Raw genomic sequence first — 24,837 nt, 5'->3', positions numbered from 1 at the left:
CCCCCGCCTCATGCCCTGCAGCCCTGGAACCCGGGGCTGGGGACAAGCGCAGTTGTAACGCACGCAGGACCTTCCAGGTCCCAGGACGGCTGCTTCTGGGGACAGTCCCAAACACGGGCTGCCTGGACGGTGCAGGGCAGGTGGCCAGGCGCCTTCACTGCATTGGGGCCCCAGACTCAGGAGCCACCACTGTTCCTCAGGCTGGGGTGGGGCTCCTGGGGGCACAGGTGAGGACTAGCTCTGCCCAGGGACAAGGGGCACCCTGTCCAGCAGAGCCTCAGCCCCACAGGAGCCAGCGGGGGGGGGGGGGGGGCAGGGTGGGTCCCTGGACCACCCTGCCACAAGATAGTTCTGGTTTCCAGCACCAAACCAAACTCGTAAGATAATGGAAAATTCCTCATAAAGATACAAAGTCCTTCCGCTTTAGCAAACATCACTGTTAAACAATGTCATTTTTAGATTACGTGGAGTGAAAATCTTCTTTTTCCGTGGAATTGTGAACTGCCGGTTTCCGTGGAAGGGGGTCTTCAGGAAGAGGCTGTATGTGATCAGGCTGCCCTGTCTGCTGCCAGGTGTCCCTGTGAGCTGGCAGGACAGAAGGACGGGTCGGGGCCAGCACATGCACCATGAGAAATGCCAGCGGCCTGTCTGTCCCCTGAGGTGGCCGCGCCTGCCGCTGGGCCCCCGGGGTCTATACCCAGTGTTGTCACCACGGAGGTGCAACAGACAGAAGTGCACGGCTGTGACTCCTGAAGCACCCGCCCCAAGGGGGACACACTCTGCCCCAGGGCCATGTCGGCCCCCTCCTCCCAAGGGTTCTGGACCCTGGCCTGTGGCCCCCACTCCAGATCAGAGCCTGGTGGCAGACACACCACCGTGTGCTGTCCCATCTTCTCCCAGGGTCGGGGTGCGTCCAGAGCAAACCCCAGCTGAGCTGCTCATCCTGGGCATCTGGAGGACAGGCCCCTCTGGGCCTAGTCATGGCCCTCCACCCCCAACACCTGGTCCGGAGGTGGGAGGGAGACCCTGCTCCCGGGGAGGCTTCTCCTCGGCCTGGTAAAGCCCCTTTCCAGTCCCCTTCCTCCCGCCTGGGCCCCACCCTGACAGGCGGTGCTTGCGGGTCTAGCAGAGCCTTTGGACCACGGAGGAAAGCTGCTGCACGGACCCTGCGGCCACCCAGCCCTGGGGCCGGGCCTGCCACCCTCCTAGCTGCCCGGCTCAGCTCCGACCGGCTCACCTGGGTCTGGATCAGGGCTCCGCAGTGCGGCAGATGGCAGCTGCGTGCCGTGGACTCTGCACGCCCCTGGAGGTTTGGGTCCTCCTGCGTGTGGCCCTGGCCTGTGGAACGGCTCTGAGGGAGCAAAGCAGTGTGGGCTGGAAGGAAGGGCGCTGGAGGGTGCTTTTCCCCCATTTTTCCTTTTTACCCCAGGCCCTTCAGTGTGTCTCCCTGTAAACCAGCACTGGTGGGCAGCCCGCCCCGCCCCTACCCCTCACCACAGAGCCCCTTCTCAACCGAGGTCTTTGCCGCCCCCTCCCCGTTTCCATGGGAGGAAGACCCGGCAGCTGGCGGCCCTTGTCAGGGTCCAGCCCCGTGTGGCCCTGGCAGCCACTCCTGTGCCCATGTTCCCCCGGCCTGCCTGCTGGCCCCTTCTGCATTTCCCATGCCTGAAAGTTTCCATAATACTAAAAATGGAAAAAGGTCTTTGCCAACTTGGTTACTGAAAGACAGCCCTCCTTGCAACTTGCATGTTCTCTGATAACTCCTGAGTCATGTAAGTTGGGTCTCGAGGAGACTGGTCAGCCATGGCCCTTGCCGTGGCCTTCCTGAGCCTTTCCCACCCCATCTTTGCTCTGGTTTTGCCGCCTCGCACCTCAGAGGACCTGCCTGAGCTAACCCCACACCTCCGCCTACACCCGCTGTGGACCCTGACCATGTTCATGCTGGAGCCCCGGCCCCACGCCCCCCACCTGCAGAAGCTCCTGTGGCGCAGATGCGCCCTGCAGCCCCCAGCAGAGAGCGATCCCCTATCCACCCTCCACGGCTACTCCTGGGCAGCCTGCTGCAACATCACCATGTTCTGCCCTGCACCCCTGGCACCGGGCGCCGAGGGCAGGGCTGCACTTGGATGCCCGTTGGCCTGGCACAGGGCAGGTGTGTAATGAGTCAGACAAGGGGCCCCCACCCTGCTTTGCCCCTCCCCTGCCTCCCCTGCCAGAGTCACCCCCTGAGGAAGTCAGGGTCCTGGGCAGGTGTGCCCCTCTACAGACCTGCACGTTTTCCCCACTAGCAGCAAGGCTCACCCGCCCTCGTCCCGGTGGGGGACCCTGAGATGTGCTGTGGCCACAGGGTGGCTGGAAAGTTGCTGTGAAGTCCAGCCGACCCCTAGGAGACTCCCAGCCACCTCCACCTATGTCACTTCACCTTCTGAGCAGCATCAATTCCGAGAACAAGGAGGAAGTTTTCCTGGCAGCGGGACTCACTCCAGAGACATTGGGAAGTCAAAATGGTCTTGGAGTTCTGAAGAGCTCTCCAGAGTTTTCTAGATTCAGAACTGGAAAAGAGGTGCAATCATTATAGGGCAACCTAGAAAGGCTTCAGAATGGAAGCACAAGGGCGCCTGGCCTGTTAGAGTCCTGAGAACAGAGCCCGGCCATCTCACTTGTCTGCTCATTTATTCAGACACCCACTACCCTGCAAGTGCCCAGCACTGCCCCTCCTTCCTGCTTGATTCCGCCCCACAGAGCACATGCCTAGTGCTAAGTGGCTCGTTTCATCACTGAGTTTCTCCTCCAAGGGCAGAAGCTCTGCGAGACCAGATATTTTTCTGATCTTGTTCCCTGATGATCTCGAGTGCCTAGAGCCATGCTGGGTGCCACAGAGACGCTCAAAACCAGGAGGAGTGAACACGAGTGTCTGCTGCAGCCTCCAGGAGAGAAGGCAGGGCGGGTGCACAGACAGCTACAGTGGGAACAGATGCCCCAAGTAGAGTCACTTCCAGACCGCACGTAACTCCATAGTGTTCCTGTCACCCATCGTCCAGTCTGCCCGGTCCCAACACCAGGACCACCTCTGGGTGCCCCAGACTCATGCCGCCCGCCTGCCAGCCTGGAGCATGACCTGGGGAGGCAGCATGTCCACAGGGCACACCAGCCCCCTGGGCCAGGCTCTGGCCTCTGTGCCCAGGCCTCTGCCAGGCGTGCCCTGGGCAGGCGTGGGCTTGGACCCCAGCCAGAGCTCAGGAGGTCTGCCCGCACAGCTCTCTGCCGAGGTCTCAGCCTGATCAGCAGGGCATGGGGGGGGGGCAGGGAGGCCAGCTCCCACCCGCCTTCACCCCTCCCTCTGGGGCCTGGGTCCAGCTGGTCTCAGGCTATCGCTTAATTGAGTTAAACTGATTGTTCTCTCAGTGCTCAGTAAAAGGGCGTCGTAGAAAGTGGCCATCTGCAAACAACTGCCTCTGTGATTTCTCTTAGGGACCTGGCCAGGGAGTGTCAGGCTGCCAGGCACCCCAGGAGCACAGGAGGGCTGATACCCCTGGCTGAGAATGTCTCCAGGGCACTGGCTAGGGAAGGGGGGCAGGGGCGGGGCCTGAGGGGAGGGGCTGTGGCAGGGCATGAACCTGAACCTGGGCTACCTGGTCCTTTGGCCCTGGGACCAAAGGTGGCAGAATTTCAGGAGAGACAACACTCTACAGAGGTAAAAACAAAAGACCCCCGCGTCCACCATTTCGACCAAACGCATTACTGCTGAGCGGCTGGGAGAAATATTAGCTCCTGCTTAAGTTCCTTACCACAGTGTCTGCACAGGTTCAAGGCCAGGTGCTTCTTCCTTGCTTGCTTCTAAGAAACCGTCTAAGGTGGAAACAGCTTCAGTTACCTGCTGGATGGGCACTTCTTGAAAAGCAAACTTAAAAATGTTCTCATAGCTGAGAAGGAGCTGAAAAAGAGAAAAAAAATACCAAAGTCAGGAGAAATACATACGTTATGTCACCTTATTCCAAATATATAATTTGGGTACAAATGAGATTTGTAAACGATGATACCGTTACTGCTATTATGACATGACGTGTTCCTGCCTAACAATCCCTGCTTGACGCAGAATCATGCAACGAAGACCACAGACTGTGTGGGGAGAGTGCAGTTAGGACACAACTGATGAACTTCATCAGTGACACATGGGAAAAGAGAGGCTCCCAGCAAAAACGTGAGCAGTCTTCCCACGTGTTGAGGGAGAAACCCACCCCTCCTCCAATAAACAGCACTTCCCAGAAAAAGAGCTAAAGTGCGCAGGTTGTGAGTGGGTGGGAAGTGCTGGAAGGTGGGGACCCTAACCCCCATGAGGAGCGGTAAGGCACACCTAGGTGGGCTGGGAGAAGTGGGAGTGTGTGTGGTGTATGTGTTTGCACGGGCCTCCATTCAGCAGGTGCATTTACCTGGTGTTTCCTGCAAAGTTCACATTATGATCAGATTGTTCCCTGATATATTAATTGAGTTGGAAGACAGTCCTGTCCTGGAGGTTAGGGCAGAGAAAGGGGGCTGAGTCCTGGGCTCTCCAGGCTGTCTCCAGCACCTGGTCACTAAACACACACTGAAATGTGGCCCTTGGTGGGGCTTTCCAATTAAATAGATTAACGACTCCGACAAAATGCACTTCACCCACATGCCCTGAACTGGGCCAGGAGAGCACAGCCTGGTTGATGGAACGTGGGCAGATGGGAAGGTGGAGGCGGGAGGCAGATGTGGCCAGACCCGGGAGGAGTGGGCACAGAAGGCGCCCAGCTCCCGTGTTGCCCCCTGGGGCGATCCATTTCTGCAACCTTATGTTATCTCTGGCTTAGGAGGACAGGACAGCCAGCCATGTGGCCCACGACCAAAGCCTAGAGAGCAGCAGACCCCCTCCCTGGCCAGCCCACCAAAGCCTGAGGTCCACGGGCCTTTCAGCATATAAAACACTTCCTTTGCAACATGGTGAAGATGAGTACTTTAGAAATACCTCAGAAGGTGAGATGGTGGCGGTTCCCGTCGCCCAAGGTCCACCCTGGTGAGGCTGGCGAGAACCATACTCCTTTGGGGCAGAAGTGGTTCTAGGCAGCTGAGTCTCTGCGGGCCTCTCTGGGAGCTCAAAGGACCGAGAGAATTGTTCAGACTTGGCCGAGGACTCCCTGAAGCCTTCAAACTCCCCCCAGGCACCGCTGCGTTCCCCTGGGTCTGGGCCACCGACACTGCGGGTAGGTAAGCCCTCGCCACGCCCAGAGACCCTGGCGGCCCCGCCCGAGGAGGGAAGGAGGGAGCAGGTCTTCGCCCACTGCCCAGCGTCACCGCTCTGCCTCCCAGGTGCCGGGCTTGCACCGCTGTCTTTAGAAACCTCCCCTGCTTCCTCTGCCAGTTCACTCAAAAACGCACAGAGAGGGGGCATCTGGCCAGCTGCCCCCCCAGCTCCTGTTGGCCTTGTGTGTTGGTGCCGCCAGGTCCGCACAGACCCGCTGGGAAGACGCTCAGGAGACATAGACACTGCTGTGCCGGAGCTGCCCAGGGCTGGACAGGCCCGGCGGTCGCCTGCTCCCCAGTGCTCAGCGGCTGCCGGCGGCTTCCTCAGGAGTACTGACGGCCCGGTGTGGGAGCAAAGTCGCTGTGGAACGGACACAAATCACGTACACAATCTGATCACCCAGGGGAAAGTGACGGGAGCCGCTGCCTAGCTTCCTCCTCCACACGCTGGGCGACGGTCCAGCACAGGGGCGTGTCCTAGAGACCAACGAGGTGCTGGGGGTCAGCATGGCCTGGGAAGGTGGACGAGCTGCGGGGTCCTGCCTGGGCCGCGGTGGGCAGGGGTCTGCGGCGCCCAGTCTGGCAGAGTCGGGGAGAGTCGCGGCGCCCGCGGGAGGGCGGCGCCCCGGGGTCCCTGAGAGTTGGGTCGGGGGCTCGGGTAGACCCTTTGCGGGGCGGACTAAGGTCCGAGGCGGCTGCTGAGGTCCCCCCGCTCGGGCCTGGCCTGGGCTTTCGAGAGGAGGACTCGCAACCCCAGCGCGCTGGGACCCCGGCGTCCGGCTCCGGCCGGCACCCACCTCGGCCGCGTCGCCACCTCGGCCCCCGTGTGCAAGCAGCTGCCCCGCGTCCCCTCGGCCAGCGCCGGCACGTTGCCTGGCAACGACGCGAGCCAGCCACGCTTCCGGCGCTCGCAGCCCTGACGTCAGCACGCCGGCGCCGCGGGGGCGTGGCAGCGCCAGGCCCCGCCCCTGCTGCGGCGGAGCCTGGAGAACCCGGGTGTCTGGAGAGAGCGGCACTTCAGCCGCTGTGCGAAGAGAGGCTCGTGTTTCATTAAACGAGCCCCCCGTGCCGCTGCCCAACGTGCAGCGCACGCCTTACACGGCCCCGGGCCGGGGGTGAGCGGGCGCCTGCTGCCCCCACCGTCGACACCGCTACACCCCGATGCCCCGCGGCCAGCTGCTGCCCTCCGACCCTGGCCTCCCTGGCCTCCCTCTCGTGCCGCTGCCCCGCTGCAGTGGTGGTGGTCGGGGGCGCCTGTGTAGCCGTGTGATGTCTTCTCCACGAGGGCCGTCTGTCTTGCCAAATCCTGAATCTCCAGAAGCTAGTCCTTCCAAGTGTAGGCGGATGAGGGTCCGCTGCCTGCGGGCAGGAGAGGGTCGCCACCCCTCCCTCTCGGGTCCCATGTAGCCCCCCCGATTCTCGACCTGGTCACCAGCCAGCCCCAAGGCAGAGCAGGGCCAGTCTGGGCCCCAGGGCAAGGGGCACTAATGGGCCAGCCTTGCCTCCTGCCATTGCCCTTCCCGGGGCATTCCGGGCCTTTCCCCATCTCCCCATCCCAGTCTCATGGAATCAGCCCTTCTCAGATGTGGCCATCAGGCCGTGGCTGAAGCGCTGATCCACACCTTGTCCCTGGAGTCTTCCTGGGACCTGCCTGGGCCCTGTCCTGTTTGCATGAATCACCTGCTCTCTCCCTAGTCCCTCTCAGCCAAGCTACTGAAAATTTCCATTTAAAAAATTACCAGATGAGATCATTCTCTGAAGCCTGGACCTCAGCCATCTTCCTCTCTTCCCCGCTTCTTGAGGGGCACAACCACCAGCAATGCAGTGTTTTGAGCGATGCAGTCAGACTGCCCAGCGCTGAGCAGACACCAGGATGACCCTGCAGGAAGGTGACCAGACACTGGCTCTCTCCTGCCTCGACATCACCCAGGGAAAGCAGTCCCCTGCTGTCCACCCATTGCTTGGACCCCCACCCCCACCCCATCCACTGTCCTGGCCATCCTCACAGTCCAGGCAGCTGGGAAGGGGTAGGAGGCATGTCGTCCTCATGTAGAGGTGAGCAAACTGAGGCCCAGGCCCAAAGGCCTGAGCGAGAAGGGTTGTTGGGGCGCAGACCAGGCCTTCTGACCCCACACCCTGTCTGGACATCAGTGAAGAGTGAGGCCTCTGTGAGCCTCCAGGGACAGAATGAGATGACCTAGGCACCACGCAGGCCCAAGGCGGGTTGCTCTGCATTACCTGGTGTGGAAGCTGAAAACACCTCCCAGAGGAGCCCACAGCCTGGCTCCCAGCACCTGTGAACACGGGACCTTACAAGGGAGAAGGACTTACAGACATGATTAAGTTAAGGCTCTCAGATGGGGAGATGGTCCTGGGTTAGGCCACTGAATTCAGTGTCATCACAGGGGTCCTTGCAAGAGGAAGAGGGAAAGCTCAGAGTCCGAGAGAGAAGATGGCAAGACAGAAGCTGAGGTCAGAGAGAGGCAGGACCATGAACCAAGGAGTGTAGGCGGCCTCTAGAAGCTGGAAAAGGCAGGGACGTGGGTTGCCCCTGAAACACACCTCCAGAAGGAACGCAGCTCTACCGACACCCGAAAGTGTAAGAGAATAAATGAGGGCTGCATATGTGGTTATTTGCTGTAGCAGCCACAGGAAACTCAGATACCTGGCTGACTCCTGGACACCCCACCAAGGATGTGCTGCCTTGGGGAGCCATGACTCAGAGGAGGCAGCAGAGGTGACCCCGACAGGGGGGCCTGGCCCTGACTGCAGGAGAGGGGCGGCCTGAGTAGTTGACCGTGGTCCCTGGCTCCCCAGGCCAGTGTCTGGGCGGACTGGGCATAGCATGGGGCACTAGACGAGGTCCAGGCCTCTAGGAGGGCGGGCGAGGAGGGCAGCTGTTGAAGTTTGAAAGGTTTCACCTGCTGGGGGAGACTGGCCAGAGGGGGCAGGTCCCCCCATTAAAGTGGGGGTGTGGGGGACCCAAGCCATGACTCGCTGAGGTGCTGTGAGGGGGATGCAGTGTGGTCAGGAGAAAGAGCCCGTGTGAACTCTGCCCTGAGTCCTTAGGGTGAGTCGAGGAGGGCGCCCGTCCACAGGCTTGGAGCGGGTGCTCAGCTTGAGAGTGAGGCAGTCAGAGGCCAGGGTCCAGCAGACCTTCCACCACCGCCTCTGTGTGGGACGGCAGATGGCAGCGGGGAGGTCCCAGATGCCCCCACTCCCGTGCTGTGCCCCTCCAGCTGGGCTGGGCTAGGGCAGGGACAACAATGGCAGAGCTATTTTTGCTTGCAGTACTGTGGCTGCCCTACAGAGACATCAATGATTGATGCTCTGGGCATCCCTGCTTGCCTGGAGAGCAGCCAGCCAGGCGGGTGGGGACAGGCTGGGGGCTCTGCTGAGCAGCTGGGGCCAGCAGAGGTATGGTCAGCAGCCCCAGTTCCTCACCCTGGCCCCACTAGTGCCCTGCACCCCCAGTACATGGGTATCTAGCCTCCGGAGGCTGCAGGCAAGCCTGAGACCCTTGACCACTGGGCTGGGGTGTGGCCCCCAGGGTGGAGGAGGTGGAGCCCCTGCATCATAACAGGAGAGAGCATGGGGTGCTGCACAAGCCCCATGGGCCACCTCCTGCCCGTACGGGGTGACACTCAGAAACGGTGTGGGGCAAGGGGGGCTGTGAGTCGGCCCGAGTCTCCATGCTTCTGGAGGGGCAGCTATTCCCGAGCCATGCTGGGCTGCTCTGGCCTTCTGCAGTAGGGCATCTGTCCCCAGAGGGGGACGTTGGGACAGGCTGTAGTGGAGCGTGAGGCCAGGAGCTCCTTGTGGCACAGGGCTCTGCGGCAGGAGCATGGCTGGCTTTGGCTGGAGAACAGGGAGGTTGAGGGGTGGCATAGCTGGGCTTCAGAGGTCCTACCCGGGGCTGCCTTCTCTCTGTCCAGCCCTGTGATCCCAGGGCCTGGCTGGGAGGAGGGATCAGGCAGGAGGAGGCAGGGCCCAGTCTGGCTGGCCCTGGGGGTGAGGGCCAACTTGTGGGTAGTCTCCCTCTACACAGCTGCCCCCTGTCATCTGTGGGTACACTGCCTGAGGGGTACACCCTCCCAGAGATGAAATGGTGCACAGCTGTTGATGCCAGCCCTCTGCCTCAGAGCAGGCAGGAGAGGGGAGGGGGCAGCCCCTTGGGCTAGGCGGGGTGTCTCTGCCCACCCCCATCCTGAATCTGGGGCCCTGAGGCAGTGCTGAGTCAATTCTTAGGTTGCAGAGTGAGCTAGGCCCCAGCAGGAAAATGTAAGCCCGCTCAGCCCTCACCAAAGTCAAGGGCACATGTGGCCCCAGGGAGGTCCCTGACCCAGCCTTCCCAGAGCCCTGGCTGGCCAGGGTCCCTGGGACCACCCAACTGCACAGGGACTGGGCCTGGGCAGGGACTGTCCACATAGGGGCCCGCGGTGTGCACCTCAGCTCTCTTTCAGCGGCCAGGTGAGACCCCCTCCTCTGGCCTCTGCTTATGGGGGGTCAGGGAGATGCCCAAGGCTCCATCCTCCCCTCCCTGCGTTGCAGACAGGAGCCACCACTGCCCTGGGTGCATCATGCTGGGCAATCGGGACGAGTCACAAGGGATGAGGCCCCTTCAGTTGGATGGGGGCCAAGGATCCACATGACTGCACCAAGGTCACATCCCTATTAGGGCAGGGAGACCGAGAGCTTGTGCCGATTGCACGGACTGCCCCTTGTTCCCAGGCCCGCACAGCCAGAGTCATGCCCACAGAGGACAGTCAGGCGGAGACCCCCTGACAGGCCTGGGCAGATGCCAGATACACCTGGGGGCACAGACAGCTCTCTCCCTGCGCCCACGAGTCATAGATTCCCATATGGTCAGGGTAGGGTCTCTGGCCCCAGGGCAATGCTGCCTGGCCCAAGAGAAAACACCAGGGCAGGAGGAGTGAGACCCAGGCCCCAGGGTCCCCCACCTGAAGGACAGGTCTGCGCCTCATGGTGCCATGGGCTTGAGGGGCGGGAGGCTGCCAGGGCGTCTTCCCGGCAGTGATGTGTGTGTCCGCCTGACCTGCAGCTGGAAGGCTGCCCGGCTGCAGCCCGGCTAACGGGAACTGCCAGGCATGAGTCATCGGCTAGGCAGGCTTACCCGGGCCTGGCCGGCCATGCGCATCCCCGAGGGAGCCCAGGATGGGTGTGCACCTATCTGTGCACGTGTGTGTGTCTGCATCCCACTGTGCATATGCCGGCACTTGGGCCCGAGTGGCTGCATGTGTATGAGCGTGTTCCCAAGCATCTGTGTGTGTGTGTGCCTGTCTATGGGTGGGGGGACATATCCAAGCAGACCTGTGTATTGGTGCGAGTGTGTGTCATCTCACCTACAAGTGTTTGTGTGTCTCTGTATTTTTGTGTGGCCCTCCCTCCCATTGCAGCCTGGCCTCTTTCTGCCCTGGGAAAAGTTGTGTGTCTGTCTCATCCATCCATTCCAGCACTGCCAGCACCATTCCAGGGCAGCTCCCAGGAAGGGTCCCGTTGGTGGTGGTTGCGCTCTCCCAGGTCTGTCCTGGCCCAGGCTCCCCACCCCGAACCCCAGCAGGACCTGCACCCCCGCGATTCCCTTCCTCAGGTCTGCACCAGGCTAGGCCTCAGCGAACTCCCTACTTCCTCGGAAAACAGGACTCCCTCTTGCCCCCTCACTTCCCAAGACATGCCACCCTCTGCCCAACACCTAAGCTAGAGCCCAGGTGGCCCCCACCAGTCCCCACTCCAGTCTTCACCAAGTCCCCTCTTGTAGCTTCCAGAACATCCCACATCCCTCTCCCTCATCACATCCCTTCCCTGGTCGAGCCCCACCCTCTTGCAGGGCTCCTGACTTCCATCAGTGTCCCCCTGGGGACATCCCCAGCCACCAGGGTGGTCTTTGCTCAGCTCCCAGTGCCCAGTCTCCCTGCCCCCTGTCCCCAGCCCCACAGCCTAACTTTCAGCGGCATGAACCAACCTGGGCTCTCTCACTCCCGTCCTCTGCACACACGCTACAGTGTTGCTTCTGTGCAAAACACTGTTCCCTGCTCCTGAAGTCTGAGCTAAGACTGTCTGCCCAGAGCCTTCCAGGACCCCCTTCCACCCACCATCGCCGTTGCACCGTGCTACCCCGCAGAGCACATCTCCAGACTAGGAACCCCCAGGGCAGGGATAGTGGGGTCAGATGACATGCCTCCCGGGCTCCCGCTGCCCCAGTGGCCCTAAACGAGGGTGCCCCGCACCGCAGCTTGAAACTAAAACGTCTGTCTCTGAACTGGGAGGCAAGACTGCGGCGCGCAAGTCGAGTCCAGGAGGCTTGGCGCGGCGTGTGGAGACCCCTCCCTGGCAGGGGTCCAAAGTCAACTCCCAGAACTCAGGAAGGCCATTTGGGGGCGCGGGGCGAGGCCAACCTAAGGGCAGGGCTGGAGTCGGACTAGAGGTGGGATGTTGGCGGGGTCCAGCCTGAGAGGCGGGGCCGGGGCGAAGCCTTAGGGGGCGGGGCCTGGGTCAGATCTGTTTGGGGACCGGCAGGGGCGTGGCTTGGCCGGTCTGGAAACAGCCAATGGGCTGAATGAGGCCGGCGGCACCGCCCGCCCTCGCTCCGCAGTGGCCCGGCGTGGGCTGGGCGGGCCGGGGCGGGGTCCGGGTGGTGGCCGGGTTGCGGGCCGCAGGCTCCGTCCGCAGTCCGCGGCCGGCCGCCAGCGGCAGCGCAGGGCGGCGGAGGCAGAGCGCGGCGCTCGCCCGCACCCCGGCCACCCGCACGCCGGAGCCGGGACCTGCGACTGGACGCGACGGGCCGCCACCGGCCCGCACCACCCGGCCGCCACGATGTGCGACTGCTTCCACATGGTGCTGCCCACCTGGCCCGGAGCCCCCGGCAGCGGTGCGCCTCCTCCCCGCCTGCAGCCCGCTCCCCTCGGGGCGGGTGGGCTCCGCGCGGGCGCGCGCCGGGCGGGTCCTGGGGCGCGCAGTGCGGGCGGGCTGCGGCGCCGGCAGGGGTGGGGGAGACTCGGGGACCCGCCCGCGGTCTCGGGCGCGTCTCTGCGCCTCGGGGGCTGGTCGGGTCTCTGCCTCCCTCCTCCTGCGTCTCGCCTTTTACCTGTCCCTGTCTCTGCTTCCCACCCTTCTCTGTCCCTGCCGCTCACTTTGCTTCTCTGGGTCGCTGCCTCGTCTCTACTACTCACGCTGTCGCTCCCCACCTCTGCCTCTGTCACTCACTGTCCCTGTCTGCCTCTCCCTTTCTGTCACTGTCCCCTGCTGTAGCTCTCTGGGACGTTGTCCCGTCCCTAGAGGCAGCCGCCTGGGTATGTATGCACGTGTGAGTGGGGCATGACTGCTGTGGGCCACCAGGCCATTGGGACCTACCGCCAGAATTGCCCTGTTTTGGGGGAGAGCAGCCTGGCTGGAGCAGGAGTTAGGGCTATTGGCTTTGGTCAAGGATGCTGGTCTGGTCTGGTCTGGGTCTACCGTGTGGCTACTGTGTATCTGGGTCTCTGGTTAGGTGGTGACCATGGCAGGGCTAGACCTGAGGTCTGCAGCTTGGTGAGGGGCCTGTGGGAGGGTCAGCTCAGGCTACAGCGTCCCCCAGTGCTGGGCAAGGGAAGGTGGGTGTTGCCCATGGGCAGCAACCTCCCTCTGCGCCTCTGGCCACAGAATGGGAACCAGGTGCTCTCCGTCAGTCTGTCATCTGTCTGTCCCTGCACTGGGCCTGGTTCCAGGGCCCGGGTATCTCTGGATCTTGGAGGGCAGTCTGTCCAGCTCTGGGGCAGTAATGCGGCAGCCTGGCCACACCCAGGACACCTGGCCAGCTGCCGGCAAGGGGGGCTGGGGCCACACTGCACTGGCACAGCCTGGACCCCAGTCCCTGGGGAAAACAGATCACTGATGCTGACAGCACTGCTGAGACAGAGGGGGTGGGTGCCCCTTGGCCTGGGCACGCCCTCCAGCTGCAGCAGGAGCCACTATGGCCCATTTGTCTGGTTAGCACTGAGGCCCAGATGACCTCCTGTTTGGGCCCCCCTTGCCCAAATGGGAGCCCACGATGCTCCAGTTCTCCCTAGACAGCCAGTGGGAGAGTGATGGTCCCCTAGCTCCCTCCTGACTGTGGAGGGCCCTGGCCCACATCACTGGGGATCCACCACATCACAGGGAGAGAAAAGGGGCCCCAAAGAATTCGGGGGTCATTGCTGGGCCTCCAGCTTCCCACAGTAGCCTACTCCGCACTCATGGCCTCCCAGAGAATCCCCAGCTGCAGGGTCTCGGGCCATGTAATCCACCTTCCTGCCTCAGAGGCCTGTGCTGGGTGCCCCTCCCCAGCTGAGGCCCTCATTCCCTGCTTTGACCTGTGGTTCTCTGGCTTCTGGGCAGTTTTTCCTTGTGTCCAGCCTGCAAAACCAGCCACTCTAAGGGAATAAAATTCGTGGCTTTCAGGAGGCATTGGGTGGAGACTTGCTGGATCAGCACCTCTGGCGGGAGGGGGTTCTACCCAACATGCAGATTCCCAGGCCCTCCCCACCCTTTCACAGGAGGCCTCGGGGCCTGCATTCCTGATAAGGTCCCCTGGAATTCAGTCCAGGCCATTTCCAGGCTCATTTCCCTCCTAGCAGGCCTTCCCCCTCCCTCATCTTTCCCTCCAGCCCAAACCTGCCGTCCTGGGCCAGCTGCTGTAGGTCCTCTGAAGCCCCCTCCCAGAGCCTGTCTGTACCCCAGCCAGGGGCCTAGGGATGGAGCCATCTCCCATCTTGTCTGCACACGGAGGCCACCCCTGGTGGCTGCGCTGGGAGCACACCAGCGCAGGGATCCGCCCCACCTTGCTGCGCCTGGCCAGTCTGAGCAGCACCCCACTGCCGCCTGCCCAGGCGGCCTCCCCCGCTCCTGCGTGGGAAGGGGGCTCTGCCCTGGTGCCCCACTGTCATGCAGGCACTAACCACTTCACCCTGGGATAGGCCCCAGCTGCCACACCCGTTCCTATCCCAGAGGCAGCCCCTTCTTTCTAGGGGCAGCACTGGGTCCTGGGCAGTTCAAGTGACAGGGAGCCCCCACTCCTGGCCTGGGCTTCAGCCCTGCACCTACAAGCCCCTATCTTGGCCTGAGGCCCCTCCCACACTCCCCAGAGAAGCCCCCCACAAGGTCCAGAGAGGTCCAGGTGCAGGTGACACACCACGATGGGGGTCTGGGTTGTCTCTCCCTGGCAGGGAGCCATGGCGGCGCTGGGGCCTTCCCCAAGAGCAGTGCAATGCCGAGCATCCCCTGTGCTGGTCTCACCCCTCTCAACTGGGTGGAGGGCAGCCTCTGGACAGCCCTGGACTCTGGCCTATGGGCTGGATCTCGAATCTGTGAGCTGGAGTAATCAGCTGCTCACAGCCCAGGCAGGCAGAGAGGCAGAGCTAGGCTGCCCTTCCTGCGAGCTGGCCTCTGTACTGTCCACAATGGTGGAGGGCTGTGAACCCATGTTGCAGACGGGGACACTGAGTCTCAGGGCAGTGAGGCAGAGCCCCACACCAACGTGGAGCCTCTCTGGTCTCCGCAGGGGCCAAAACGGCCATGCCCTGCCCCACCAGGCAGGGAGCCCATAGGCAACAGGCCCTCCAGCCTGGAAGTGCCTATGGCAGGGGCTGGCACTGGGAAGGACACCCCAGAGGTCATCCTGGGCTGGGGTACTGACTGGCCAACACTTTAATGAGGATGATTCTCAAAGCCACCGATGGTTATGGCATGCATATCCTTGAAAACACCCCCACTTCTTTTCCTTGGGAAACAGGCCAGACAGCCCAGCTCCTGCCCCAGGGCCTCAGGAAGGGGGCAGGGCCCAGCAGTGGATGGGAGGGTCCAGTGCCTCCTCCTGTGCACCCACTCCACCTGAGGCTCAGAGTGGCTGGGCCTCCGGCAAGAATGCCCTTGTGGCCTTCTCTCCTTTTTGCCAAGCTCTTCCATCCTGAGCCTGGCTAGGGGCTGCCTCTTCCAGAAAGCCCCCTAGATTGCTGGACCCAGCCCTGGCTTTCCTTCAGACTCCAACCCTCTCTGTGTCTTCTCCTGTGACTGCCCTTTTCCGAAGGCCTCTGTATTTCAAGTTCAGCCTGGGGCTGGTCTGCCTGGGCATGGGGACTTGGAGGTGTCATGGAGGAGAACCCCAGGCAAGTGGGGTGTGGCAAGAGCCATCTGGGCCCCTGCCTCCACTTCAGGGGCAAAAAGCCCAGATCTCCCTAGCTTGGTCCTTTGCCTGGGCGAGGGCAGGAGGAGGCAGACCCTGTGCTTAGGGCTAATGTGAAGGGGGTTGTCTGCCCACCCATCTGTCCATTTGTCCATCCCAGGGGCCATGGGTCTTGGGAGTGCACAAGTCGGGGAGCAGGGGTTCACCATTGTTCATTCAGCAATCAGGCACAACTTTGGCCATCAGTGCAGCCTTGGGGTACAGGGAAATCTGGGAGGGCTTCCTGGAGGAAGGACAGCCTAGTGGGGAGACCAGTGCGAGCAAGAGATCTGGAGGGAATATTGACTAGGGAACAGTGGGCAGCTTCACAGGGCGGGTCTGGGGGCAGGGGTTAAGGATGGAAGGAGGCAGGGACTAGGCTGTTAGGAGAGAGGCCTATGTTCTGAGGGCACCCAGTAACTCCGAAGGGTTTCAGGGCAGTCCCCCGGGAAGGGGTGGGGCCCAGCAGGGAGGAGGAGGGGGCGATGGAGGTGCTGAGGACTGAGAGTGGGGAGGGTGTGAACAGGGAGCCTTAGCGGGATGCACGGTGAGAGCTGGCCACACTCCCTTGGACCGCCTCCCTCATCGCTCAATTCTAAGGGCAGTCTGGTCACCCTGGGAGCCTTCAGACCACCTCCACCACGCCCCGTCTGCCCACTCCTACCTCTTCCTCCAGGTTTCCCTTTGTTTTTCTTTTTTTGGAGGCACAGGCAGCGGCTAAATGTCCACCTCACCAGGATAAATATTTCATAGTCAGAAGCATTTTCTCAAATGGAAAGATGGAGCTAGGCCCAGAAGGCCTGAGGGGCTGGGGCGAGGTGGGAGGTGGTGCCCTGCTGCACCCACGGGTTTTCTGGTTCCTGCCCTCCGGGGAGCCAAAGGAGGCCCCGCTGACCCAGTGTGCCCGTGCCGGGTGCGGGTGAGGGGCAGCGTTGGGCCCTCTCCCTGGAGAGCTGTTTGGGAGGGCCTCGGGCAGGCACGTCTCCCGGGTGCCCAGGCGTGATGATGGAACAGCAGGCAGAGCTGCCAGCAGAGGCAGGCTGCCCACTCCTTAGGCTGGGTGAACCGCCAGGAGTCCCGGGAAGGGTCCGAGCCGTGCTCCCGCCTGGACACAGCCCCAGAGGCGGGTGTCCGTGGCTGGGGTGAGGCTCAGAAGGGAGTGCACCAGGGACAGGACGCCTGGTGGGGCCCTTGTGGGGGCCTCGCCCCCCTGTCAGAGCAGTGGGCTGGTGGGCTCCCTCAGCCCCAGTGTCCGCTGGAGGGGCTGCCCAGGCGCGGGTATCTGGGTGGGCAGGAGGCCCTGGACATTACGGCCCACTGGGCCAGGTCAAGGCTCCTTTGTCTGGGCTTAAGCCCCCAGGGTGGGAGTCCGTGGGCCGCCTGCACTGGGCCCGGGGCCCTCTGCCCCACCGCACCCCCCCGACCCTGGCCAATGCCCTTGTTTAAGAACCGCCAGACACACTGGACCCCTCCAGGGCTGGAGGAGGATGACCTCTCAAGGAGCACCTGGCGTGGGACCCCTCCTGGTGGCTCCCTTCCAAGCAGGCCTTGCTCCTGGGTGGCACCAGCACCGCCGGGCTCCCCCATGACACATTCCCTGAGAATGCCATGCTTTCCCTGGCCTCCTTGCCAGCTGGTTCACTTTCAGCTGCCCCTGGCCCCTAACTATGGTGACTCCGAAGAGGAGCCTGTGGTCCAAGTGGCACTGAGCTACAACTGTCTGTGTAGCAGGGCTTGGTGGGCATGATCCAGGACAGCCCACCTGTGTGGCAGCTCAGCAGACACCCTGCCCGCTTCCTCTTTAGCTGGCCCAGCACCCGCCTGGCCACCTGCAGCCAGGGATCCGGTGGGTGGGGTCCCTGGGAGCTGAGACAAGTGGGCAGGGCCTCACCTAGAACCCTTATCTGCTGGGGAGCCAGGTTCACCCTTCTGGGACTGGATGCCAGCCCAGGGGCAGGGTGAGGGATGGGCCTCTGACTCTTGCCCCTACTAGGTCACAGTGGTCCCACCCAGAGCCCTGTGCCTCCAGCTGACTCCTTCCTGTCCCACCCAGCGCCCCGGCCAGCACTGTCCACACCATCCTGCCAGCACCCACCTCCCTTCACCCCAGAGCCACACACACACACAGCACCACCAAGGGTCTGGGGGCAAAGTCTGGGGTCCGAGGCAGGAGGCTGCTCGGGACAGAGCAGGGGCACGTGCACATGTCAGGAGTCTGGAGAGGGCCTAGCATGGGTAGGGGTGTGCAGAGCATAGGGTTTTGGAGAGGAGTGTGGCTGCAGGGGGGCCTGCCTACAGGCCACACACCAGTTGTAGGGGATGGTCTGGCCGTGCACTTCCCTCTGGCTGCCTGGGTGGGCGCCTGTCACTATGGTCCAGAGCCCAGTGCGGGGCAGCAGGGGAGGTGATGGGGTTCAGGAGGATGGGGGAGTTTGGTTTGGAGCATCCAGGCTCAGGAGAGAAGGAGGTGGGGTGACCCTGCTCTGTGCCAGCACCCGCCCCCTCCCTCCAGCGGAGTCAACAGCCTGCCCTGCCCCGGGGCAGTGCCGGTGGTCGGGTGGGGTGTCAGGCCATAAACAAAGAGTTCCCAGGTGAGAACCAGAACCGTCTGGGCTGTGGGAGTAGGCCTGGCCTGCTTTCCTGCCTCACTGTAAACAGAGCAGAGCTGTTTGTGACTGTTAGGGTTTTGGTGGGGGGAGGCAGGGAGGGGCCTGGGTGCGGTCCCTCCTTCAAGCACTGGTGACCCGTCCCGGGGCCTCTCGCCCTGTCTTCCCACCAGCGCTCTCTGCCTCCAGCCGGTGGGGGCCTCCCCTTGCTGTCCCCCCACTGCAGGCCACTCCTGGCTTCTGGTGTCGCACTGTGGGGCCCGGATCCCCATGGCTTCTTTTGGTGCCCGCTACCCTCAGCTGCCCAAGGAGCCCCAGCTCTGCGTGCAGCCACCGTCACTGGCCCTGACCTGGTTTGGCTGGCAGGGGTATGAGTGCGGGTGTAGGCTGACCCTCCCCCGGGGCTGGGCCTGACCCCTCACTGCCCTTGAGCCCCAGGCTGGACACCTCCGCTGTGCCAGCCTGCTCCAAACTGCTGGTGGACTGCAGGTGCCCACAGCCAGCTGGGACCCACCCCACAGGGCACCGGGCTGGGCAGCCCTGGGAGCCAGCAGATCTGCAGATAGTGCAACCTGCTGTCCTGTCCAGGCATGCTGGGACACCTGGAGCTGGGAGAGGCCCGCGAGCCATCCTCAACCCCCTTGGGGGTTCCTGGGACAGAGCTTTGGAGTCCAGGGGACAGGAGGAGGTGACAGGAGGTGGCAGGGCCAGTCAGTTGGGCTCTGGGAGTGGGCAAGTTGGGGTTCCTCAGCATGTGTTCCTCAGCATGTGTTCCTCAGCCACCAGTTACATCCAAACAACTGGGGAGGGGAGTTGTTAAAAAGGCTGGTTCCAGGGCCCCACCACACCCAGCTCCCCAGATGCCGGGAACTTCGAGGGGTGGGTTTCTGCTGAGAGGGCCGGAGGCGGCAGCGTCAGGCTGCCCTCGGGGAGCGTGGGCAGGCAGGGGTGGGGGCAAGGCCGCCGTCCCCAGGCTCACTGGCCCTGGCTACGGGGGTGCTCGGCCTGGCCTTTGCGGCCTTGTCCGTGGCAGAGGGCTTGGTGGAGCCTGAGGGGCCGTGTGTAGCGCTGAGGTCCCAGAGGGAGCAGGGGTCCGTGCCAGGCCTCGGCCTCTCCTGGGAGGGTCTCCGTCCACCTCCCCTTCCCTTCCCTGCGCCTCCCCAGCCCAGCCAGCCCCCTGCCTCTGCCCCAGCACCTACAGGGAAACTGAGGCGCAGGGCCTGTGCCCAGTCTGCTGGACGGTCCTGTGTGCCATCCAAGTCTGTCCACCTGTCTGTCCACACGGCAGGACTGGACTGGACTGAACCCGACCAGGCAGGGCTGGTGGTAGTGACTCACACCCCTGTGCTGGGCAGGCATTTCCTCCCCCAGTCAGCTGCCTGGCTTTTGGGGCACAGAGGGGGCGGGGGGTCCCCAGATCCTGAAGCTGGAGGGGCAGAGCCTGGCCCAGCTGGAGGGGCCTGTCAGGGGCCCGCCCATGCCCACTCCCTCTGGTGGGGCGAGGGGGGCTTGCCCAGGGAGCAGAGGGAGGGGCTGCGGAGGGGAGGAGTCCGGGAGGACAGCCAGAGGGAGCTGGGAGACTGAAAGCTTCACTTCTGGGCAAGTTGGGAGGACGTCGGCCTCGGTAAGCAAGCGGCTGCCCCGTCCCCTGTCCCTGCCCTGCCCCTGGTCTCCTGCCCCCTTTCTGGGGGCAGCCGTGGGGCAGCGGACCACCTCACCACCCAGCAGGCCTAGGGGGTTGGGTAGGGGCTCAGAGGTGGGGCGTGGCAGAGCTGGGCCAGGCATCTTCCTGACCCTGCCTGGCCCCAGCTGATGCTGGAGGGCAGGCTCGTCAGGTCCTGGTAGCCAAGGGCGACAGGACGGCCATTTCAATCCCAAGACAGGCAGATCCCCAAGGCAGATGATGGCTGCTGTCCTAGTTGGGTGCCCTGGGGACCCTGGGAGGCTGTGGGGGCCGCCCTGTCACGGAGCCACACTGTGTTGGGAGTCTGGGCGCTGGCCTTTCAGCCCAGAGAGAAACAAGCTCAGGCCCTCTATCCTGCTGCGGTGGACAGGAGCATGGGGACTGGGCCCTTTGGGGTGGTGGGCTGACGTGCCTGCCTGTGCCTCAGTTTCTCCACATGCAGAAGGAGAAGCGCTTGGCCCTCCTGGGGCCCCTCCCAGCCCCTGAGACCCCGCTGCACCCCCAGGCTTGGAGGGACTCGCACCTTCCACATCTGCGAGCTCCTTCCCTGCCTCCACCCACCTGCTCCCTGCACTAGCATTTAGTATGCACCTACTGTGTGCCAGGCTCTGAGTATTTGTGAGCAAAATGTTCCAGGCACCAGGGACCAGGGACCAGGGACCAGGGACCAGGGACCAGGCAGTGGCCAAAAATGATAGCGGCTGGCCAAGCTGGTTTGGGAGACTGGAGGAAACTGCTTGTGAAAAGGCCAGGGCATGGGGGAGAGCCTGGTCCGAAACACAGTCCTGAAGCTCTGGGGCCCAGGCAGCAACGGTGCAGGCTGGGAGTCTGCAGATGTTGGCAGGCCAGGAAGACTAACGGGCAGCCCCAGGGAGCTACAGAGGAGTGTTTTGGGAGAGAGTGTTGTGGAAACATCCTGGTTACAGATGGGGCTGCAGTGAGGGTGAGGGGTCCAGGCAGACCGACGCTGGGTCCCCCACCTTCCTGGAGCCTTGGAGGCAGACAGGAGCCCAGGCCGCACCCCGAGCAGCAGAGTTATGTTGAGAAATACCAGGGAGGAGAGGGCAGGCCCTCGGCTGCCTGCGGGTGCTGCTGCAGAAAGTCTGAAGGTCTCATGACCAGTCAGCCGAGTTTGGCACTTTTCACATGAGGTTCCAGGGTGGGGTGAGGCCGAGCATCCCGTGTGCTCTTGTGGGCACTGGGCTCCCCTGAGGAGTGAGCCTGCCTCCAGGGCTCCCACCCCGCGGCTCCTGGGCTGGCTTTGCACCGGAGCTCCAGGGAGGGTCCCAGGCCCAGACACGTGTGTCCACACACACCCCCAGCACAAGCGTGAAGACCCCATGAGCACATACCCTTGTGCTCGTACACACACGTGCACACAAGAGTGGACGCTCAGGCCACCATCTAGGGCCCGCCCCTTTGTTTGCAGCTCCCCTCCCTCCCTGCCTGTCTCAGGGTTCCCCAGTCCCACCACGGCCCTCTTGACTTACAGACCTGGAGGCTGGAGCTGGGCCCCAGGGGCGGCCAGTTTGGAAGCCAACTTGAGTTCTAAGCAAAATTGCCACATCCTGAGCGGCCCTTCTCTGGGCCCCCTAAGAACTCCCACTTGGCTAGGGGCTGGCGGGAGAGTCCCTAGCTCAGTCGGGGGCCCAGTGGGCAAGGTGAGTGTGGGGAAGTCATCCAGCCAAACACCCCCCTTTCGGCGTCCCCTCCACCAGATCCCCCAGCCAGCACCACACCACTCCTCTGCTCTGCCCCCTCCCCCGACCACTTCCTGGAGGCCCCTCAGAGTATTACAATTCCTGGGAGTGAAGCTTCTCTGCTGGCGTGGTGCCCACCCTCTGACACACCCAAAGTCCCACAGACCCTCTTCCTCAGAGTGTGAGGCAGGACCGGGCCCCTCCCCCTAACAGTTTGCACTGGCAGGGGTAGGATGTTATAGTGGCGTCTGAGGCCATGGAAGGGCCAGAGTGAGGGGCTGGATGGCCTTGCAGCCCAGCCAGAGTTAGAGAGGGAGGGGACGGGCATCTGGGGACCTGCTGGGCATGTCTCATCATGTCACCCTCACACCCTCCTCTGGAAGGTGGCGCTTGGGTAACCTTATTGTTACGTCGTCCCTATGCAAGGTGGCGGCTGGTTCTGGGCTGTCTACCGAGCCATCTGCAGGGCCAAGGCCAGGTCAGGCAGGCTGACTGGACACTTCTGGTGCACTCAGGACAGAGGGACTGGCAGCACAGTGCTCTGGGGTGCCTCTCCCACCCTCCCCAGTGGTGCAGGTCCTAGGCCACAGGGCTGCTGGCAGCCTTGCCCCGTGGCAGGCAGGATTTCCTCCTTCCTGTTTGGGCCAGGCTCTGGCCAGCCTGGGGTTCTGTCTTAAGGGGTGCAGAGGGACCCAAAGCTTAAAACCACAGCCCGGCAACTTTCCAGCAGTCTGAACTTGGGCTGGGCTGGGCCTGCTCCTCCCTTCCCGAGCTCCACTTTTTGTTCCTACCGTGGGTGTAGGGCTCTTGCACACCACGGGGTGGTGGTGAGGTTGGGGCTGGGCCGAGTTGGGGCCCAGCCAGCAGAAAGGGCACGTGCGCCAGGTGGAGCCCTGCCGGCTGAGCCCCACCCCCACTCCGGGTTCCCCGCCAGGGTGTGCCCTCGCCACCCAGCTTTTCACACCTTTCCCCACCCCTACCCTGCACGCCCCCTGGACTCCCCTGGAGCAGACTGGAGGGGGTGCAACTTCTCAGGGCCCGGGGTCCCTGCTCCACTACGGGGCCTCCCACCGCCGCGCCCCCAGCTCACAGCGCCCAGCCCGAGGCCCTGCTCGCTGGCCGGGCCGCACTCCCCGCCTGGGGTCCCACCTCCGGCAGCTGCGGCCCAGAGCCTTTTCTGGGTCTGCGCGGACCGCCGCCCTGCGCCCCCGAGCAGAGGGCGATCACCAGCCGGGGTTCTGCCGTCGGACACAGAGAAGCCTGTGGAGGCTGGGGGCTGGGGACGGTGGGAGGGGGGCGGGCTGGGTTTCTGAGCGGGTCCGCAGACCTCTCCGCCCACTCCACCGGGGCCAGGCCCCACCCCCAGGCCGGCAGGGACCCTCCGGCGCTCCGCACCCGGGCGCGGGGGGGCGGGGCGAGGGCGGGGCAGACCAGTCCCGGCCCCACCCCGAGGGCGGAGCCTCCGTGGGCAATGGCTCTCCCTCTCGCGGCCTATTTCCTCCTTACCCACCTGCACCCGCTTTGGGGATGGGGATGAGGGTCTGGGCAGAACTGGAAGGGAAACTGAGGCCGGAGAGAGCGAGGTCAGCCCTTGCCCTTGACTCCGGCTCAGGGCGACAGGCTCTGGTCTCCACCACTGCCTCTGGCGAGGCCCAGGATCCGTCAGGGCCCTGCTCCCCGCTCCTCGCCGCGCTGCCTTCCCCCGCCCCCGGCACCCCCCTCCCCCCGGCGTCTCCGCCTCCTCCGCACCCGCCCCTCCGCGGCCCTTCTGGTTTTTCTGGGTGGGCAGAGTGGCCCTCCGACAGCTGTGGGTTAATCAAGGCTCAGAGAAGGGACAGGCTTAATCAGGGTCACACAGCAAATTGACTAGAAAGTAGCAGCGAAACCCGCACTCGGGCCAGGACTGGGCTTCCCCCAGCTGTTCTATGGGGACGGGGACGGGGTGCCGGGTACCCAGGCCGGGTGTCCTCCCCACCCCCTAGCCGTGGGACAGAGATTCCCTCCCTTCTGCTTCAAGCCTTGCTGGCTGGGGTGAATGGGAGCTTGGGGATTGGGAGTGGACACGCGTGTCCCTTTGTCACTAGCAATGCGGTCTCAGCCAGGGAGGACGAGGCTGAGCGCAGAGCCATAGCTGGTGTGAAATCCGTGGGCTGCTTCTCCTGCAAATACTTAGTGCAATCAGGGGCGCTGGCCTGAAGTTCTGCGCAGCGGCTTGATAATTGAATCATTACAGAACTGTTTAGAGCCTCTGTCTCTTTGGGCGATGCTGGTAGCACGAGTTTCTCTAGGAATACGTCCAATTACTGTATGTTTTCAGATTTATTGGCATCAAGTTTATAATTTCCTCATTTCAATTTTCTGTCAAATTTTTAAAAATTGTGAAAAGGTACAAGTCATAAATGTGAAGCTTGAGGCATGTCCCCGAAGTGGACGTGCCTGACCACAGCCTGTGTAGTGGAGATCTGCTTGGGCTCTTTGTGTTTTCTTTGTTTGTTTTGTGGGGAAGTAACTAGGCTTATTTAATTATCATTATCATTGTTATTTTTATGTGGAAGGACTGGGAATTGAGCCCGTGCATGCTAAGCACGCGCTCTACCACTTGAGCTATACCCCCGACTTCTTTTGTCTAGCTTATTTCAGTGTTAAGTTCGGGGAACTCTTCCCCGTTGCCGCATTCGTTTCCCTTGCTGTGTAACAGACAGACTCCCAGTTTTTTAAAATTTTTATTTTCATTCTGTTGATGGACATTTGAGCCTTTCTGGCTTCTGGGCACCACGGTAGTGCTGCACCCATCCTCTGGGGAATGGATGCCTGCGTGTCTGTTGGGCACACACCTGAGAGTGGAGCCACGGATCCTTCGGGCAGGATGTTTTAGACTCTAGTAGACGCTGCCTGGCTGTTTTCCAAAGTGCCAGCTCATCTACAGGGTGGGGATGCTCCTTGACACCGCTGGGTGTTTTGTCAGCCTTCTCCTGGGAGTGAAGTGGCAGCTGCCTGTTGTTTTAATTGGCATTGCCCTGATGGCTAAGGATGCACTTTCCATATGTTAATTGACCAGTCAGCCATTTTTCTGAATTGCCTTTCCAGTGTTTTCTTACCCATCTTTCTGTTGGGCCATCTGTCTTTTTCTTTCCATTTGCAAGACCTTTTTATGGGTAGGAGGCCTTTGTTTGGTGAATGGATTGCAGATCTCTGGCTTGTCCCTGGCTTGACTTTTCACTCCCTCAGTGGCATCTTTTGATGAACAGAAGGTCCTCATTTTAAAGTCTACCAGTTTCTCAGGTGACTCCCTTTCGAGCCAGAGCTTTCTGTGTCGTGGTTAAGAACTGTTTCCCTACCTGCCAAGTCATTTCTGTTTATCTGCTGGGAGCTGTCCTGCTAAACCTT

The 24,837-nt window shown here is 62.5% G+C and overlaps 2 protein-coding genes across 3 annotated transcripts in view; one reads left to right on the top strand and one right to left on the bottom strand.

The window, feature by feature from the left end:
* Positions 1-383: 383 nt before the first annotated feature.
* Positions 384-6,157, bottom strand: CLBA1 (clathrin binding box of aftiphilin containing 1). 2 transcript variants are annotated; one of them, XM_064486334.1, is made up of 6 exons: positions 6,063-6,157; positions 4,991-5,742; positions 3,789-3,934; positions 2,423-2,552; positions 1,238-1,351; positions 384-585 (listed from the first exon to the last, which is right to left on the bottom strand). In XM_064486334.1, the coding sequence occupies exons 2-6, from the start codon at positions 5,501-5,503 to the stop codon at positions 424-426; spliced, it is 1,065 nt and encodes a 354-aa protein (XP_064342404.1). In that variant the 5' UTR covers positions 5,504-5,742; positions 6,063-6,157; the 3' UTR covers positions 384-423. The 2 variants fall into 2 exon arrangements, with proteins under 2 accessions (XP_064342404.1, XP_010996912.1); XM_010998610.3 differs by having other exon boundaries at positions 4,991-5,626.
* A 5,885-nt stretch (positions 6,158-12,042) lies between these two features.
* The window catches only part of AHNAK2 (AHNAK nucleoprotein 2), a 33,287-nt gene continuing 20,492 nt past the window's right edge, over positions 12,043-24,837 (top strand). Inside the window, exon 1 of the mRNA XM_064486333.1 lies at positions 12,043-12,154. Within this exon, the coding sequence (XP_064342403.1) occupies positions 12,100-12,154 (55 nt within the window). The 5' untranslated portion in view covers positions 12,043-12,099. The remainder of the gene's footprint in view (positions 12,155-24,837) is intronic.

Source organism: Camelus dromedarius, chromosome 5, assembly GCF_036321535.1.
Source record: "Camelus dromedarius isolate mCamDro1 chromosome 5, mCamDro1.pat, whole genome shotgun sequence".
NCBI classification, from domain to species: domain Eukaryota; kingdom Metazoa; phylum Chordata; class Mammalia; order Artiodactyla; family Camelidae; genus Camelus; species Camelus dromedarius.
This window is presented reverse-complemented; position numbering and strand designations above follow the sequence as displayed.

Coding starts and splice junctions, on each gene's coding strand:
- CLBA1 (XM_064486334.1), bottom strand. CDS start 5,503: ATGTCTCCTGAGCGTCTTCCCAGCGGGTCTGTGCGGACCTGGCGGCAC. Junction 1,352..2,422: donor GAATTGATGCTGCTCAGAAG/GTGAAGTGACAT, acceptor TTGCTCCCTCAG/AGCCGTTCCACAGGCCAGGG. Junction 586..1,237: donor GAGCCCTGATCCAGACCCAG/GTGAGCCGGTCG, acceptor CTGTCCTGCCAG/CTCACAGGGACACCTGGCAG.